The 15908-nt window shown below is 59.3% G+C and overlaps 1 protein-coding gene across 3 annotated transcripts; it reads left to right on the top strand.

The window, feature by feature from the left end:
- The first annotated feature begins 545 nt into the window (after positions 1-545).
- Positions 546-7535, top strand: GMPPA (GDP-mannose pyrophosphorylase A). Of its 3 annotated transcripts, none has more exons than XM_070386135.1 (13): positions 546-836; positions 1484-1534; positions 1640-1737; positions 2654-2757; positions 3020-3206; positions 3569-3628; positions 4690-4820; positions 5852-5986; positions 6093-6190; positions 6357-6403; positions 6612-6704; positions 6815-6983; positions 7255-7535. In XM_070386135.1, exons 2-13 carry the CDS (start codon positions 1495-1497, stop codon positions 7353-7355), a joined length of 1263 nt encoding a protein of 420 aa, XP_070242236.1. In that variant the 5' UTR covers positions 546-836; positions 1484-1494; the 3' UTR covers positions 7356-7535. The 3 variants fall into 3 exon arrangements, with proteins under 3 accessions (XP_070242236.1, XP_070242231.1, XP_005889754.1); XM_005889692.3 differs by having other exon boundaries at positions 547-832; positions 1474-1534; XM_070386130.1 differs by having other exon boundaries at positions 546-1534.
- The last annotated feature ends 8373 nt before the right edge of the window (positions 7536-15908 follow it).

Raw genomic sequence — 15908 nt, 5'->3', positions numbered from 1 at the left:
CTGCACTTGCACCCACGCTTATTCCAGATCAACACACCAAGGTCACAGAAAGTTGGGATCAGAATGTTTGGAAGGTGCCTAGTCCAGTGGTTCATTTTGCAGACAGGGAATCTGAGATATGACTTCTCTCACGGTCAAAAAGTTCCTGCACTACGAAGTCTATCACTTGCCTTCTCTTCGTTTGCATAGCTCAAGCCCCACCTTCTCCTGGGGGATTTGCACTCTGGCCCCGTCCATCTCAAGACTGGCCACACTCCCTCAGGTCTCTAGCCTCGCTCTTCCCTGGGACCTGGCTCTCTGCTTTGGCTGATACCCCTGGGCCTTTTCCCAGACAGCTCAGGGCCTAATCTTAAATTCCAATCTCAGTTTCTCAGGCTCCATTCTTCTAATTTGGATCCGGCCCACTAGATTCCTTGGCCAGGCCCCCGTGCTCTCCCATAAATCTCACCTCCTGGCTCTTGGTAGAAAGCAAGAGGATAGTTAAGAACTACAATTCCCGGCAGACTCTGCGAAGGAGTTCTCGCGAGTTGCGAGAAGACACGTGCGCGGAAGGAGTGAGCAGTAGCGGGCGACAGATCTAGCGAAAGGGGACTAGTGGTAAACGGAGCTGATGGAGGGTTGCCGAAAGGATTAGCGGGCAGAGGACGGTAGACCGAGAGCGGCTCGGAGGTCTCGACTGACTCTCCGCCCTAACGCTCTTGTGTTGGTACCACAATCTCTGGCTGCGCGAGGCTAGGATTTATTAGTCAGTTGTGGGGTTCAGAGGGTCAACAATCAGTTCTCCGAATCCAGAGATTCAGTACTTGTCGTCAGTATCGGTGCTCAGGGCTTGGTAGGTTCGGTGTTTGGGACGCTAAAGGAATCTGTCTTTTGATTCGGGGTTCATCACCTAGAGGTTTGTTTTAGGATTCAGGTTCAGCCTATATAGGTTTATTTTAAATTGAATTTGGGATGCATTATATACGCATCAGTGTTAGTTCAGTACTTGGGAGGCATTCTTAGGATTGTAGTTAGATATTTGGGACTCAGGGTATGAGGTTCAATATTCAGGGTTCACTGTTGGGGTACAGGGCTTAAGATCTAGTCAGGATGCAACAATGGGAATTGATGGGTTTGGAGTTTAGGTTTCTTGAGGTTTGAGATCTGAGAAGGGTGTATCTTGCTGAGTTTCTGAGTTTGCTGAATCTGAGGCCAGAGAGAAGACTGTTAGGGGTCAAATTGTGGGGTGTGAATTTCAGAATTTGGGTGGATTCATTGTGGGGTTTGAAGGCCAGCTGGAGTCTGGGCTGGGATTTGAGTTGTGTGAAATATATGAGGTGTTGTGTCCCGGGCAGGTGCATATTGAACTTTGGATTTACATCCTTGGAGAGGGCTAAGTGTTACTATTTGGGGTTTGGGGCCTAGTTAGGATATGAATCAGGTTCCTGGGTTGAGGTGTGAGATCTGAGCCTAACTTCTCTGTTGGGATTTGAGGTTTAGGTAGCAATCGCCATCATGCTCAAAGCTGTGATCCTGATTGGAGGCCCTCAAAAGGGTGAGGAGCCAGGGGAATGAGGGGAGGAGGTTGGGCTGAAGTGGTTGACTGGGTGGGTGCAGAAGGAGGCAGGAAGCTGAAATGTGCTTCTTTCTCCTCTCCCAGGGACTCGCTTCAGGCCTTTGTCATTTGAGGTGCCCAAACCCCTGTTTCCTGTGGCGGGGGTGCCTATGATCCAGCACCATATTGAGGCTTGTGCCCAGGTAACCCCATAGGCTCTCCTCTCCCACTTCACTTCCTGCTCATCTCCTTCATCCATATTTCCCCCTTTTCCAACCATGACTTTCCCACAAGGCATAACTTCAGGGACCACCATTTACAAATGAAAATGTGAATGTTGCCCCCTGGAGTTGTTCTGTACGGATGCCCTCCTGTCTTCCCCTAACCTAGTCTCTCATCTGGCCTCGTGCTCAGATTCTGCTCCTATTTTTAAAGCATGAAATGTGAGATCAGGCAAAAATCTTAGAGACAATTTAACGCTGTAGCTGGGGGAACCTTAATGATAGCAAAGCACAGAACTCATACCTTTGCTCACTGAGGAGCTAATTTCTTTATTGCTTTTGGTATTGAAGCCGGCAGGGTTTTATTTGAATCTAGTTTCTACTTGCTGTAAGAACATGAGCAAATTTCCTAGTCTTTCTGAGCCTTAGTTTCCTTATTTGTAAAAACGGAGATGATTAGACCTGCTTTGTGAGATGGCAAAGCTTGCAATCGTGTTTGTAAAGTGCCTAGTATAGTATAGGTGCTTGATAAATTATATCCTCATCTCAAGCTCAGATTGACAGATAATAAATATGGGGTGCGGGGAGTGAATGGGTTATTCTTTAACACAGCTTGGTAGGCAAAATCTTCCCTAGGGTGAGCCCCAGTTCAGATGTGAGAGGTCAGGGGATAATAGAATAATAAAAGATGAAAACATCAGGGACTGAGACTTTCTCCAAACTTCCTCATTGTCCAGAGGAGGAAACAGGCCAGAGTGGTAAAGTGAGTGCCCAGGGGCTCACAGCTGAGAAGGAAACTGTGGTCTCCAGACTTCGCAGCCAGCACCCGGGATTTCTCCCCGTTTTCATTCTTTCCTATCAGATATTTTTTTCTTCCAACCTCTTCTTTTATGCCTAGGTCCCTGGGATGCAGGAGATTCTGCTTATTGGCTTCTACCAGCCTGATGAGCCCCTTACCCGGTTCCTGGAAGCTGCCCAGCAGGAGTTCAACCTTCCCATCAGGTGTTTGTGCCCATGGGTGGTGTGGGGGTTGGGGGGCAGTGCCCTAAACTTCTGGTTCTTGGGAGTGGGGTCCATCCACTGGACTTTACCTCACACACTAGGAGGATTCTTATTGGGGCATCTGTGAATCCCTGAGTTTATTGAGTTTCTCTGTGGACCGCAGGCAGGTGTACCTCTGGGAGCAGGAGGAGTCAGTTACCCAGGCTCCTCATATCTGTCTCTTCTGATCTCACTGAGCTGGCCCTGGGGTCCCTGGGGACAGGTACCTGCAGGAATTTGCCCCCCTGGGCACAGGGGGTGGTCTCTACCATTTCCGGGACCAGATCCTGGCTGGAAGCCCTGAAGCCTTCTTCGTGCTCAACGCTGACGTCTGCTCCGACTTCCCCTTGAGCGCCATGTTGGATGTCCACAGACACCAGCCACACCCTTTCTTGCTCCTTGGCACCACGGTGAGAGGGCCCCAGGGGGCTGGAAGGTGCCAAGGGGGTGTGATCCAGAAATGTTTCTGGAATGCAGGGGTCGGGGAGGCAGCCCAGGGGGTTGGACTGGGAACGGGCGTCAGGATGGAGTTGTGCTAGAAACCCCAGGAGCAGTGGAGATGGCGGTGGAGATCCCAAGCCCTTTGGCTGCTCAGCCGCAGGGAGCGGGTGAGGGGGTGGCGGCAGCTATCAGTTCTCACCCTTGCTGCAGACAGAAGCCCTGTCTGCCGTGGAGATGCGTGCCAGGTGCTATAGGAGAGGGAAAGAAAGACAGAGGAAATAGACCCTGCTGCTCTGGAGCTAGCAGGTCACTGTCTGTGTGTGTCTTTCAGGCTAACAGGACACAGTCCCTCAACTATGGCTGCATTGTGGAGAATCCACAGACGCATGAGGTGAGAGCAGAGAGGGGGCTGGCTGGGTGCTTGCTCTGGGAATGAGAACATGGTGATGAGTGAATGAGGCATGAGATAGGAGACAGGCGTGGGAGGAGGGGGTGAAGGGCCTGTGTGTGTCGTCATTCTCCAACCACTCCCCCTCTGGAAATGCTGCACCACTCTGGGGTGGGCCCCACTCTTGTCAAACAGGTGGGGTATGTCCTCGGTCGTTCATCTTGTACCCCTTCTAGAGAGATTGCGAGAGTGAAGGCGTCACAGATAAATGATTGGGGTGCTGTGAGAGCACAAAAAGAGGCCCAACCCAGCCTTGCCTGGCTGGGGGAGGGGAGGGCTACATGGAAAAGATCTGTTTAGATGAAGGAGACGGGAATGCATTGCATGTAGAGGGACCGGCATGTGCAAGGGCCCGGAGGCAGGAAGCCACGTAGCGTCTCCAGAATTACGGAAGTCAGAGCACAATCAGCAAGGCGGAGAGTCTCTGTCATTGTTTGTGAAGCTCCCTGAGCCTGACTTTCACATACCCCTTTTATTTGTTCCAGCTTTAGTATTAAAAATACATGTATACACACATGTGCATGCATAAATTTTATTTTGAAGTTTTGAGCTAGGCACTAGCTAGGTGTAAGAAAAGTAGAGCTGAAGGACAATCCCTGTTTCTAAGGATCTCAGACTAGTGGGAAACCCAGCCATCACAAATGATACTAGTGCTATGTGAGGTGTGGCCAGAGGTCAGGGGTGCCCGGATCTGAGAAGCCAGCTCTGGGGCAGAGTGGACTCACACTGGGTTTTGAAAGCCTAGTTTTTCAGATGAAGAGATGGGAAGGGGCATTCCCAGAGCAGGTATGCGATAGCATGGAGTTGTGTTCCGGGAACACTGGGAAGTGGGGAGGAGAAAGGCATGTAGTTCAGACTTACCTTGAAGGTGAAGGCCAGCAGCCGGGGGCAGTCTGCGTTGCAGGAAGACCACTCTGGCAGCAGGGAGGACCTGGAGCTCAGGGGGTCTTAGAGGTGGTGGCAGTGGCCTCTCCTCCCCTAGCCCCAGCCTACTCTGTCCTCAGGTCCTGCACTATGTGGAGAAGCCCAGCACATTCGTCAGTGACATCATCAACTGCGGCATCTACCTCTTTTCCCCAGAAGCCCTGAAACCCCTCCGGGATGTCTTCCAGCGAAATCAGCAGGATGGGCAACTGTGAGGCAGGCCCCATGACCCTGTGACCCCAAGTGCCCCTGGTCACAGACCACCCCCCCCTGCCACCTGCCCCCAGTCTCTGCAGGCTCCACATCCACCTGCTCACCTTCCTTGTCCTTCTTGTCTCCACTTGTCATCTCCAGCCGAGCCTCCCTGTTCCTCCCTTCCTAACCTCATTCTGTCCCTCTTCCTTATCCATCTCAGTTCCTCTTCTGTCACTGCCTGCCCACTCCCCTCCTGGTCCATTTCTCTCAAGCCCTGAGTGTCCCAGAGATGCCTTTCCGAACAGACGGCAACACACACACATGGGTGCACACAGGCGTGTGTGTGTGCACACATGTGCACGCGCGCGTACACCCATACTCTCAGGCCCAGGGTCCCCCTGGAGCACAGTGCCCCGGAGCCCTGTTCATCATCAGCCACAGCCCAGGGTCGTCGTCCTAGGCTGGGACCTGCTCCTTCTGTGGATCCGTGCCTTCACTCTCTCCTCCCCTGCCCATCTCCCATCTCATGCCTCATTCACGCATCACCATCTTCTCACTCCCACCCATCTCTGCTTTTCTCTCCATCTCTCCTGGCCTCTCTGTTTCTGCTGAGCTGGCATCTCCACCATCTCTCTCTCTCTCCCTCTCTTTCTGTGACTGTCTCTGCCCTCACCAGCTGCCTTCCTCTGGGGTGAGTCTGTCTGTGTTTCATTCCATCCAGTTGAGAGGGAGGGCGGATGGCGGGGAGAATGGGAAAAGTGGGGAGAACCTAGGTCTGGTCGAACTCCCTCTGGATGTAGGGCAGGATGGGCAGCAGGTCTGTGCCTGGGGACATAGCAATTCGGGGGGTGGGGGTGGAGAGAGGCGGGTGATGTGTGTGAGGGTGATAGGAGAGCTTTCTGAGATGTGAGCATCCTTCTGGAGCAGATCTGACCAGACCTGGAGAGGTGGTGGGATTCTCTCTGATCCCTGTCCCCAGGAGATTGTGTTGGCCCCCAGTCGGGCTCAGCTGGGGAACTGATGTCAGCATCTCTCCCTCTGTGCCAGGGAGGACTCTTCAGGCCTATGGCCCGGGGCAGGTACCATCCGCCTGGAGCAGGACGTATTCTCCGCCCTGGCCGGGCAGGGCCAGATCTATGTGCACCTCACTGACGGGATCTGGAGCCAGATCAAGTCCGCAGGGTATGGGAGTGGCCTCTGATGGGGTGGTTGGGTCATCTGAGACTTTGGGGCAGTGGGCGCAGGCCCTGCTGGCCCCTGAGCCCCCATTCCACTTTCTGGCCCCCAGCTCAGCCCTCTATGCCTCCCGCCTCTATCTGAGCCAGTACCAGCTCACTCACCCAGAACGCCTGGCCAAGCACACGCCAGGGGGTCCACGGATTCGAGGTACCCATCCTGCCCCAATCCATAACCTTTGCCCCCCAGCTCAGCCCCCCTCCCCTCTGAGCTGTGACTCCTGGTCACAGATCCAGAGGTGAAGTCTCAGTCCCACACTCCCTGAACCAAGTGTGGTTTAGGGGCATTTGTCCCCAGTCCTTTCTTCTGCTTCTAGGAAATGTTTACATCCACCCGACTGCTAAGGTGGCCCCATCAGCGGTGGTAAGCAGTGGCCCAGCCCAGAGGAAGGGAGGAAGGGAGGTGGCCATCAGATGGTAGGGCGGTACAGATTCTCCCGAGCTCAGGGTTGGGTCTCTCCTTTGTGCACAGCTTGTAGGGTGGCCTCAAGCAGGTCCCTTCCCCTTTATCTTTTCTGTGAGGGGACTGGATTTGGAGCCCTCCAAGGCCTATGGTTGTGCTTTCTCCACAGTTGGGCCCCAACGTCTCCATCGGGGAGGGGGTGACCATAGGTGAGGGTGTGCGGCTCCGAGAGAGCATCGTCCTCCACGGAGCCACACTGCAGGTAGGCATCCAGGCCCACGCTGCCCACGTGGCACCCCCAGAGGCCAAGTGGAGGAGTGCACCCCATGGGCTGTGCATCTGGCCCCTCACTCCCTTCGTGCTGTTTGTCAGGAGCACACGTGTGTTCTGCACAGCATCGTGGGCTGGGGGAGCACCGTGGGGCGCTGGGCCCGTGTGGAGGGTACCCCCAATGACCCCAATCCCAACGACCCCCGAGCCCACATGGACAGTGAGAGCCTGTTCAAGGACGGGAAGCTGCTGCCTGCCATCACTATACTAGGTATGCTTCCCGGGGTGCTGGGCTGCGAGAAACTTCCACAGGTGATGGCCATGCCCTGTGGGAGCATTTGTGTGCCTGTGTGTCTGTGTGTGTATTCCTTGAGCAAACATTTACCCAGTATCTGCTGTGTGTCAGGTCCTGTGTGAGTCGCAGGGGGCACAGATGGGCAGTGAGGGGTCCCCCCCACCCCCAGATGGCGGTGGCCCCCAGCTCATTGCCCCTCACCTCCCCTCCCCACGGCTTCTCCCTGGTGCCCTGGTCCACACTGCAGGCTGCCGCGTCCGGATCCCTGCCGAGGTGCTCATCCTGAACTCGATTGTTCTGCCACACAAGGAGCTGAGCCGCAGCTTCACCAACCAGATCATCCTTTGAGGGGGCCTGCCAGAAGGCCCCCCTGAACTCCCATCTGCTCCCCTGAGGCTCCTGCCTGCCTGCGTGGCCAGCCTCTGTCCAGGCAGGCTCTCCACACGCGCACTTGCAGGGAGCACCGTGGGTGGTTGGAGGACTCTGGCCTCCCTCTCCACTCCCTAATAAACCCGGGTGAACCCTGGAGCCAGCACGGACTCCGCTTGTGCCTGGGCCGGGGGTGATGGTGGAAGGGGGGCAGCTGAGTCAGGCCCCCCCACATTAGCATTTAAATTGGAGTTGTTGCTGCGGGCTCATGAATAATGAATCTGGAGCCCTGGTAAATTTCCCCCTCCTACAGCCTCAGCCTCTCTGCCGCTCTGGAGGAAGGCCCTCTAGGCTCCTAGCCTGCAGGCCCTGCCTTCACCCAGATGCTGGCTCCCTGTTCCCCTTCACTGGGCCTGGCTCAGGCTCCGGAGTGTAAGGGTTCCAAGGGGAAGGGGGAGGGATTTCAGTTGGCCAGTGGGGTGCAGGCGGCAGGCATGGGAATTGGGCCTGGGAGCCCAGGGCCCAAGGTTGGATCACCTGGTGTCCGGTCTCTTTGGTTCCTGCCCAGTCCCGGCCCGCTTTCCACTTTGCCAGCTCCATCTGCTCCCAGCTTGGCTTTTGGCGGGATGGGGGTATTCTCCCCCGCCCGAGGCCGGATCTCTTGTCCTCTAGTCCCTGGCAGGCCGGATGGGCCTGAGCTGCTGCCTTTCTCTCCAGAAGCACAGTGGGAGCTACTCCATTCTGGGAGGGGAGGAGCCCTGGCCACCTCCCACACTCTGGCTCTGCCCTCTTCCGGCAGGTGGGTGGGTAGGTGGAGGGTTCTCAGTCTTCCTTCCACATTCCTGAAGCCCCAGAGAAACCCAGCTCTCTCTGGTGTTCACCCGTGACCCCCGTGTGCCCCTCCTGGTGCCCCCCCCCCTTTCCCCAGCTGTGGGTGCAGAGCTTAGTTGCCAGATGAGCTGGTAATGATCGTAATCTGCTAATTGAGAGGAATCTAATTACCCGAAGAGACTGGGGGCGGGGTGCAGGGCGTGGGTGGGAGGGAGGAGGGGGTCCTGGCAGCCAGCAGGGGTGGCAGGCAGCAGGGTGCCAGGGCCTTTATCAAAGCCCAGGATTTCAGAGCTTTGGAGCTGGGCACTTAGAAAGATGTGCTTTCTTTGGGGGGGGGGGGCGGAGCTGGGCTGAGGCTGACCTGGGGATTGGGCTAGGTGTGACCTCCTAGCCCTTGGAGGCCCCTGCAGGCAGAGTCAGAGCACCTGTGAAACAACCTTGGGGTTTCAGCACTCCTGATCTACAATACAGTCTGCCTTGACTCAGCTTCTTGCCTCGTTCCCACTCCTGGTCCCTCCAGTCTCTTCTCCAGGCCGGACCTTCTGTCGCCTCTGCGTAGGGTCCGCAGGGGGCTGCAGATGGCTCCTCTAGGCTGGGGTCAGCCCCTGAGGGAAGGGCTGGGAGAGGGGTGGGCCAGGGGGCCAGGGGCCCGGTCCCTTCCTCTCCACCCCCAGTCCTGACCCTTCTGTTCCGAGTGGTTGGCAGAGGCCATGGCAGCTTCATCATAAATATGATAATTTAATTATTTTCTCAGCAAAACACCGTGAAATCCAATAAGTCTGTGTCAGGCCCTGGCCCCCAGGAACCCCCTCCTGGGCCCAGTGGGGGTGGGGGCAGGGGCAGGGGCAGTGTTAAAAGTGGAGGGGGCTAGTGAAGCTGAGGTCTCTGTGGTGTGCCCCCTGCCCCAGGCAGAGCAGGTCACTGTTGTCTCTGTGCTGAGGTGCAGAGGGGGCTTCTAAGGAGAGAAGTTCCATTGCTCTCCACTCTCTTCAAGCCTAGTCTGTCTGGGAGGGGCCTAGTCCCCCTGCACCCCTAAGGGAACATCCCAGGACCCAGCACGTGGGAGTGTCCGGTGGGAATGTCCGGCCTCCTGAGGGGAGAGCGCTGGGGTCCCCCTTCACTACCTCCAGGACCTCATTGGCCCTGTAGGGGTAGGAGGGTGCTGGCCCCTGGGGAGAACGGAGGGAACTGGGGTGGGAAGTATGGGATGGTGGGGGGAGGGATGCGGGGGAGGGGTGCGCTCCTGCCATTAGCGCTTTTTTTTTTTCCAGTTTCCATAAAAAGATTATTCTGTAAAATCAGCGAGGGGGAGCGAGCTGGGGGCCGGGTGGGGGGGCGGCGGGTCCCTGGCACCAAGCTGGATGGGGTGACAGGAGAGCTGGGGACGGGGACTGAGGGGACTGAGCGTGGAGAGAAATTTGGACGGGCTTCAGGAGCCAGCCAGGGGGAAGAGGCCGAGCCAAGAACACAGATTGGGGGGAGGCCGGCCAGGGTGGGGTGCGGCGGGGACCGGGCCTCCTTCCCACCCCCGTCTCCATCCCCTCCCCCTGGCACTTAGCAGCCATTATCGGGGGAGCAGATTGCAGCCCCTCCCCCTCCCCGGGAAGCCGGCACAGCTGGGGCCCCGCCACATCTGCCGCATCAGCACGGAGCACAGCTGGGTGTGCCCAGAGCCGCGCTCCCCAAAACACGACGTGGGGGCGGGGGTCCAGGGAGAGCCCAGACCCCCTGAGACAGACACACTGACACCTCTGCCAACAGACACAGACTCCTGGAGGCGAAGCTACACCCACCGCCACACAGGCTCCCTCGTGCGCGGAGACGGGAGAACTGACAAACGTGCAATTACTCTGCCCCGCCCGCCGCCCTCGCGCCTTCCGCCGCCTCCTCCCCTTCCTTCCCTCGGGGCTCCCCTCCGCCGCCCGGGCCACCTCTGAACCGCCCTCGGCCCTCGTCCGTAGGGATCAGGGATTTCTCCCTCCCCAGACACCCTTCAGGAAGGTTTGCAGAACAGGTGGGTGGCGGGTGGTAAGGGGCATCGTGTCTGAGGCTTGAGCTGGGAGAAGCCACTGTCCCTCTCCGTGCCCACGCCCTTACCCACAGAGAAATCCCCCCTCCGAAACACTGGTCCTTGCCACCCTGGACGTAAGTGGGAGTCTCCATCCCCCGGTGGGCTGGCGGGGCACCCTTGATTGTGGTCAAGGTCCCTTGTGACACGGTTTCCACTGGCCGCCTCAAGGAGGCGCTTCGTGTCCAGTCCAAGTTCTAATCAGAGCTCGGAGGCTCCCAGGGCCGGCCCCTGCCACCCGCCTCCCCAGCAGTCTTCAGTAGCCTCCCACTCCCAAGGAATGCCCTCTCCACTCAGCTCTGCCACCCCGAGAGCAGCGTATGGGGGCTCCATCAGTGGCGGAAAAGTCCCCCACCTCAGCAGAGATGAGCAGGAAGACTCCGTCCTCTCCCCACTCCTCAACCAGGCGACGACCACGTCTGGTCTCTGGTTAAATCCTGCCCCCTCGCAGCCCTAGTTTCCCGCACTCATCTTCTGGGCCCCGGGGTCCGGCCCTCAGCCCTCTCCTTCTCGCCTCCCCCCACCCCGCCCCCGCCCCCGCCCTGGCCCCTCGGAGCTTTAATCCCTCCCGCTGCCGTACCGCCTTATCTGCTCCCAGCAGCTTTCACTGCTGCAAAGCCCTCTCCCCCCTCCTTCCCTGGATCTTCTTCCTCCTCCTTCCACGTCCTCTCTTCTCTCTGACCACCCCCCCACCCCGGCCTGCCTCTGCCTCTCAGGCCCCTACGATGACTCCTGGCTGCCACCAGATAGAACGCCAGTGCCCTTGGCCCTCTCTCCAGCCTCAGCTCCGAGGTTGCCAGCTGCCTACCCGGCCCCACATTGGCTTCTCCCCACCCCAACCCTCCCGCAACAGACTCAGACTTGGTCAGCTTCTGACCAGCCGAGATTTTGCCCCTTTCTTCCCTCTCTGCCCTGCCTTCTCTGTCCCCCGCCCCTTGTTCCTCCAGCCGCCCCCTCGATCTCAGACGTGGTCCCTTCAACCTCTCGTCACCGACTGCCCCCACTGCCTCTACCTGGGCGGGCCCCCAAACCGGATGCGGGGCTGTCGGTGCCAGCCACAGGAGAGGAGTCAAGGCCGGGCTGACCCGGCCCTCGGACAGAGTAGGGGGGTGCGTAGTGCTGGTGGCCAGTGGGGGCAGGGCCCGGTGGCGGGACGCTAACCCTCTTCAGTTGCCTCAGATCACGTCCGGGCCTCCCCACCCCCTTCGCTGGGACTCTCATTAACCGCTTCTCCTGCCTCGTCCGCGGCATAAATAACCCAGATAAATCAGCCGCCGTCCGCCCCCCGCCCCTCGGCCCCCGCACAGCCCGTTTGTCACCGCTGCTCGCTCACCAGCCAGGACTGGCCCAGTCCCGGCCTCCGCCCCCCGATCCGTGTCCCTTTCCCACCCACGTCTGTCCCACACTGGCTGGTGCCCTGGGTGCCCAGCAGAGCCAGGCCTGGGACAGGTATCAGCTGGGCTGGGCAGGGTGGCAGGGGGTGTATTCTGGAAGCTGAGGGTAGCTCGGGGCTCGCTCTAGGACCATTCTGTCTAGGAGTTTGGGGGTCATGTCACCCAGGCTGGGAGTGTGAGACCCACGAAGAGGGGGGGTAAGGGGCAAATGCAGCTTAGCTTGGGGGTCCCGGCTGGGAGAAGAGGCAACCCAAGGCCTGGGGGCCAGGGGCAAGATAGCTAGGAACCCCCAAACTGGATCCTGAGAGGCCTCCAGGTCTACCTTCCGGAGCACTTTGCCCAAATAAAACCTCCATGCCCCCTACCAGGGGCTCTGAGTCAGAACCCTCCGGCCCTCCCTCACCTATCCGCCCCCCATTCCCAAGCCCTGGCTGGTCAGGCTGTACAGATGCCAATCTAATCGCTGCCTCAGTCCATCCACCGAGCTCTCTCTGTTGGGAAGCCTGCTTCAGCTGGGTGGGGATGGGTGGAGAACTGGACTGGGCAGTGGGACCAATGGGAGGGCGGAGGGCGGGCAGAGGACGACTGGCTAAGGCTTCACGTCCGGACCCTGCCCTCCCCCCTCCCCCCAACTCCTCCCCCCCAACCTGCACCCACATTCCCACCCCCAGAGTCCTGGGCAGCCCCTCCCCCCTTGCTTACACCCGGCCCCTGTCCAGCTAGCCACACTTGGCCCTGATGCTCACTGCAGGGGGCAGCCGGTCCCCTGGGAGTGGGTGGGAGAAGCACAGGGGAAAGGGAAGGGGGAGCTTGGGCCCAGGGCTGGGGGTGGGGGTGGGGAAGAAGCTGGGCCGGGCCCCAGGGACCAGCTGGGCAATGAGCCGGGGAAGCAGCCGGGAGGCTAAATGAGGGAGATTATCACCCAACTGCAGCCGGGCAGAGAGGGAGGCAGGCAGGGAAGCGGGGAGAGGGAGGGGAGAAGGGACGGGGGGCCAGAGGGGAAGGGGGTGTAAAGGGGATGGGGTGGAGTGACAGGGGAGGCTGGAGAGATGGGGGGGAAGACCAAGGGATGGGCTGGAAGGACATGGAGGGGCTCCCACTGAGCACAGCCATATTCCCGGGATCTGGGAGACTGGATGGTGGGGACTTGGGAACAATTGGAGACAGCTGGCTGTGGGGCAGTCGGGGGGCAGGGGTGGGGGCGCTTGCGGCTCACTGCTGCTCCACTTCACAGTGGCCTGGAGCTCCCCTCACCACCCTCTGCCCTCTGCCCCCTTTATCCCCCCCACACCAGGTTACCACCCGACTTCACTCCTGCTAGAGGCTGAAGGCTTCCTGACGCACCCTCAGGAGGAAAAGGGTGTGCTTTGGGCTTGCAATGGAGACCAGTTATGTTGGGGAGCACAACCTGTGTTCACAGGACAATTTAGTAACACACACGGAGTCCTGGGCGGCAACCAGTGCTGGGGGAGAGCTTGGGGGTAGCTCCCCGTTTTCTTGGCAGAGCCCCAGACTGAAGTAACCTTAAAAAAGCAATTAAATCACCTTTAAAAAAAAAAAAAAACCCAGTAAAGAAAAATCAATACCAGGAGAAAAGGGGAAAGAGAGGCTGGGGAGGACAAGGAGGTGGGGGAGGAAGGCTGGAAGGGTCTAGTGGTCTACAGGGAGGGGTGAGCACGGCAGAGGCAGCGATGAGGGCTGTTGGTGGTCACTTGGCGACTCTGAGTGCTAACTCAGCAGCTGCTCTCAGTACCAACCCCTGTCCCCTCTGGGACTTGGCCAGACAAAGCCCCTGGCCCCCAGGAGTCTGGGATCCTCAGAGTGAAGGAGCTGGCCCAGCCAAGGGCCCCTGAGGAAGCTACTTTGATGAGAGGCTGGGGCCAACCCCCGCAGGGTGCCACACAGGGCTGGGGTTGTGTGTGTGTGTGTGCTCCACGCTTGGGTGACCTGCAATGGACACGGCCTGACCTGGGCTTCCAGCCAAGAGTGTGCAGAGCCCTTCCCTGCCCCCCTGGGGAGCCACCCCGGGCCCCTTTCCGGGGCAGGGCAGGCCAGCCGCAGGGGAGGGGTGGCTGCTGGGCAGCGGGTGGACCTCAGGCTCTAATCCCCGGCTGCTGCCGTTTCCCTCAGATCGATTCCCTTCTCACTTTTTTTTTTCAGCTGCTGGTTCCACGGCTCGGATCGATGGAGCCGCCTTCCCCGCCCCTCTGAGCTTCCTCTCCCTGCTGCTCATTAGCGCCCCGATTAATCAGCGCCCCCTTTCCTCTAGGGGACAAGTGCTTCTTCTCCCATGAGGGCTCTCACTTTCACACAAGGCCCCCCGCTCCCAGGGCACAGGCAGCTCACTGTGACCACCCCACCCTGGGGGTACCCCGGCATCGTCCCTTCTGGGCCAGCCACCATAGGCCCCATCCTGCCTCTCCTCAGCTAGGCATGGCCACCCCAGCGCTCTGCTCCTCTGCCCCTCTGCCTGGCACCCCCTGCGCCTGTTTCTTTAGGATTGCATTCCCTCTGATTCAAACCCAGCACATCTGGGTTCCCTCCAAACCCCCCATTTGGGCTTTTCCTGACCTCCATGCCATACCCTCTCCCCACATTATACATCCTCTGCTCCCTGGCCTGGCCACCCAACACGTTCCCTGCCCCCACCACAGGCCTGGCTGTGGCAAGGGATTTGGGGAATATTTGGGGAGGCAAAGTGGCCACAGATGCTTATGCTGGCCAGGGTGCCCTCTATCCCAGACACAGGAGAGACTGAGTTTGGGGATGGAGATGAAGTGGGGGAGAGGGCAGCCAAAACTGGAGAGCGGGCAGGGGCATGGTGGATGTTAAGTCTGGAGCAAAGCTCTAAGGAAGTCAAGTATCTTAATGGAGCCATCACTGACCCCTTGTCTGTCTTGCCTGCCATTCTCTGCCCTCCCCTCCCCTCCCTCATTCAAACAAGTGGCTTTCCCAAGGAGTTCTTTGGAAGGTGCTGTGAGTGGGGTAGCGAGGTCAGGAGGTGCTGGTGTTAGGAGTCAGGGAGGCCAGGAGGTGGGGGGATGGAGTTGGCTGACCCTTCTCAGGGTGTGGTCCAGAAAAGTGGCAGAATAAGCTAAGGACTCTGGGTGCAAGCCTCTTCCCTGGTGGCCTGGGAGTGGGGCCAGGTGGAGACCCCATGCGTGACGAGGGTGTAGCAAGAGTTTGGGGGCCTCCCGACGAGGTCCCAGGCAAGGAACGGAGATCCCTGTCCTGGGCTGGGGGCTGCCCCCCTCCCCTGGCCTGGCTCCTGCCGCCCGTGCCGCCGGTGAAACGCTGTTGACATGTCCTGAATTATTAAGCACGGGGTGGGCTCCGGAGCACATGCTGAGCGGAGCGGCTGGGGCTGCACGGCGTGGCAGAGCAGCGCTCGCTCCCTCGCTCACTCGCTCGCTCGCAGGGACACACGCAGGGGCTGACAGCTGTGCTGGTGCTGATAAGGGAAGCCACAAGGAGACGATCGAGGAGAGAGACAAGCGGCAGCAGAGGCAGCAGAGGCAGAGGCATCATCAGGGCTGCGGAGCTGCTGGGAGTGGGAGTGACTCCCCCACCTCGGGCCCCCACCCTGTCCCCATCCTCTTCCCCGCTTGCCCTGAGTTTAGAAGAGCCGCTGCTGCCACCACCGCCACTCCAGAGGGCACCGGGGGCTGCTGGCCAGGGAGGGACAGGGGCAGGAAGGCTCCGGCTGGTCCCAGCATCTGGGGACAGATGCCGATCGAGATTGTGTGCAAAATCAAATTTGCAGAGGAGGATGCAAAACCCAAGGAGAAGGAGGCAGGGGATGAGCAGAGCCTCCTGGGGGCCGCTCAAGGGGCAGCAGCCCCCCGGGACCTAGCCACCTTCGCCAGCACCAGCACTCTGCATGGGCTGGGCCGGGCCTGTGGCCCAGGCCCCCATGGACTGCGGAGAACCCTCTGGGCACTGGCCCTCCTCACCTCTCTGGCTGCCTTCCTGTACCAGGCGGCCGGCCTGGCCCGGGGCTACCTGACCCGGCCTCACCTGGTGGTGATGGACCCCGCTGCCCCAGCCCCGGCGGCCGGCTTCCCCGCCGTCACCCTCTGCAACATCAACCGCTTCCGGCATTCGGCCCTCAGCGACGCCGACATCTTCCACCTGGCCAACCTGACCGGGCTGCCCCCCAAAGACCGGGACGGGCACCGTGCTGCCGGCCTGCGCTACCCGGAGCCCGACATGGTAGACATCCTCAACCGCACCGGCCAC

The sequence above is a fragment of the Bos mutus genome, chromosome 2 (assembly GCF_027580195.1).
Source record: "Bos mutus isolate GX-2022 chromosome 2, NWIPB_WYAK_1.1, whole genome shotgun sequence".
Lineage (NCBI taxonomy): Eukaryota > Metazoa > Chordata > Mammalia > Artiodactyla > Bovidae > Bos > Bos mutus.
Note: the sequence above shows the minus strand (reverse complement) of the source record. Positions and strands in the feature narration are given on the sequence as shown.

Coding starts and splice junctions, on each gene's coding strand:
- GMPPA (XM_070386135.1), top strand. CDS start 1,495: ATGCTCAAAGCTGTGATCCTGATTGGAGGCCCTCAAAAGG. Junction 5,987..6,092: donor AGCCAGATCAAGTCCGCAGG/GTATGGGAGTGG, acceptor TCTGGCCCCCAG/CTCAGCCCTCTATGCCTCCC. Junction 6,705..6,814: donor TCCACGGAGCCACACTGCAG/GTAGGCATCCAG, acceptor GCTGTTTGTCAG/GAGCACACGTGTGTTCTGCA.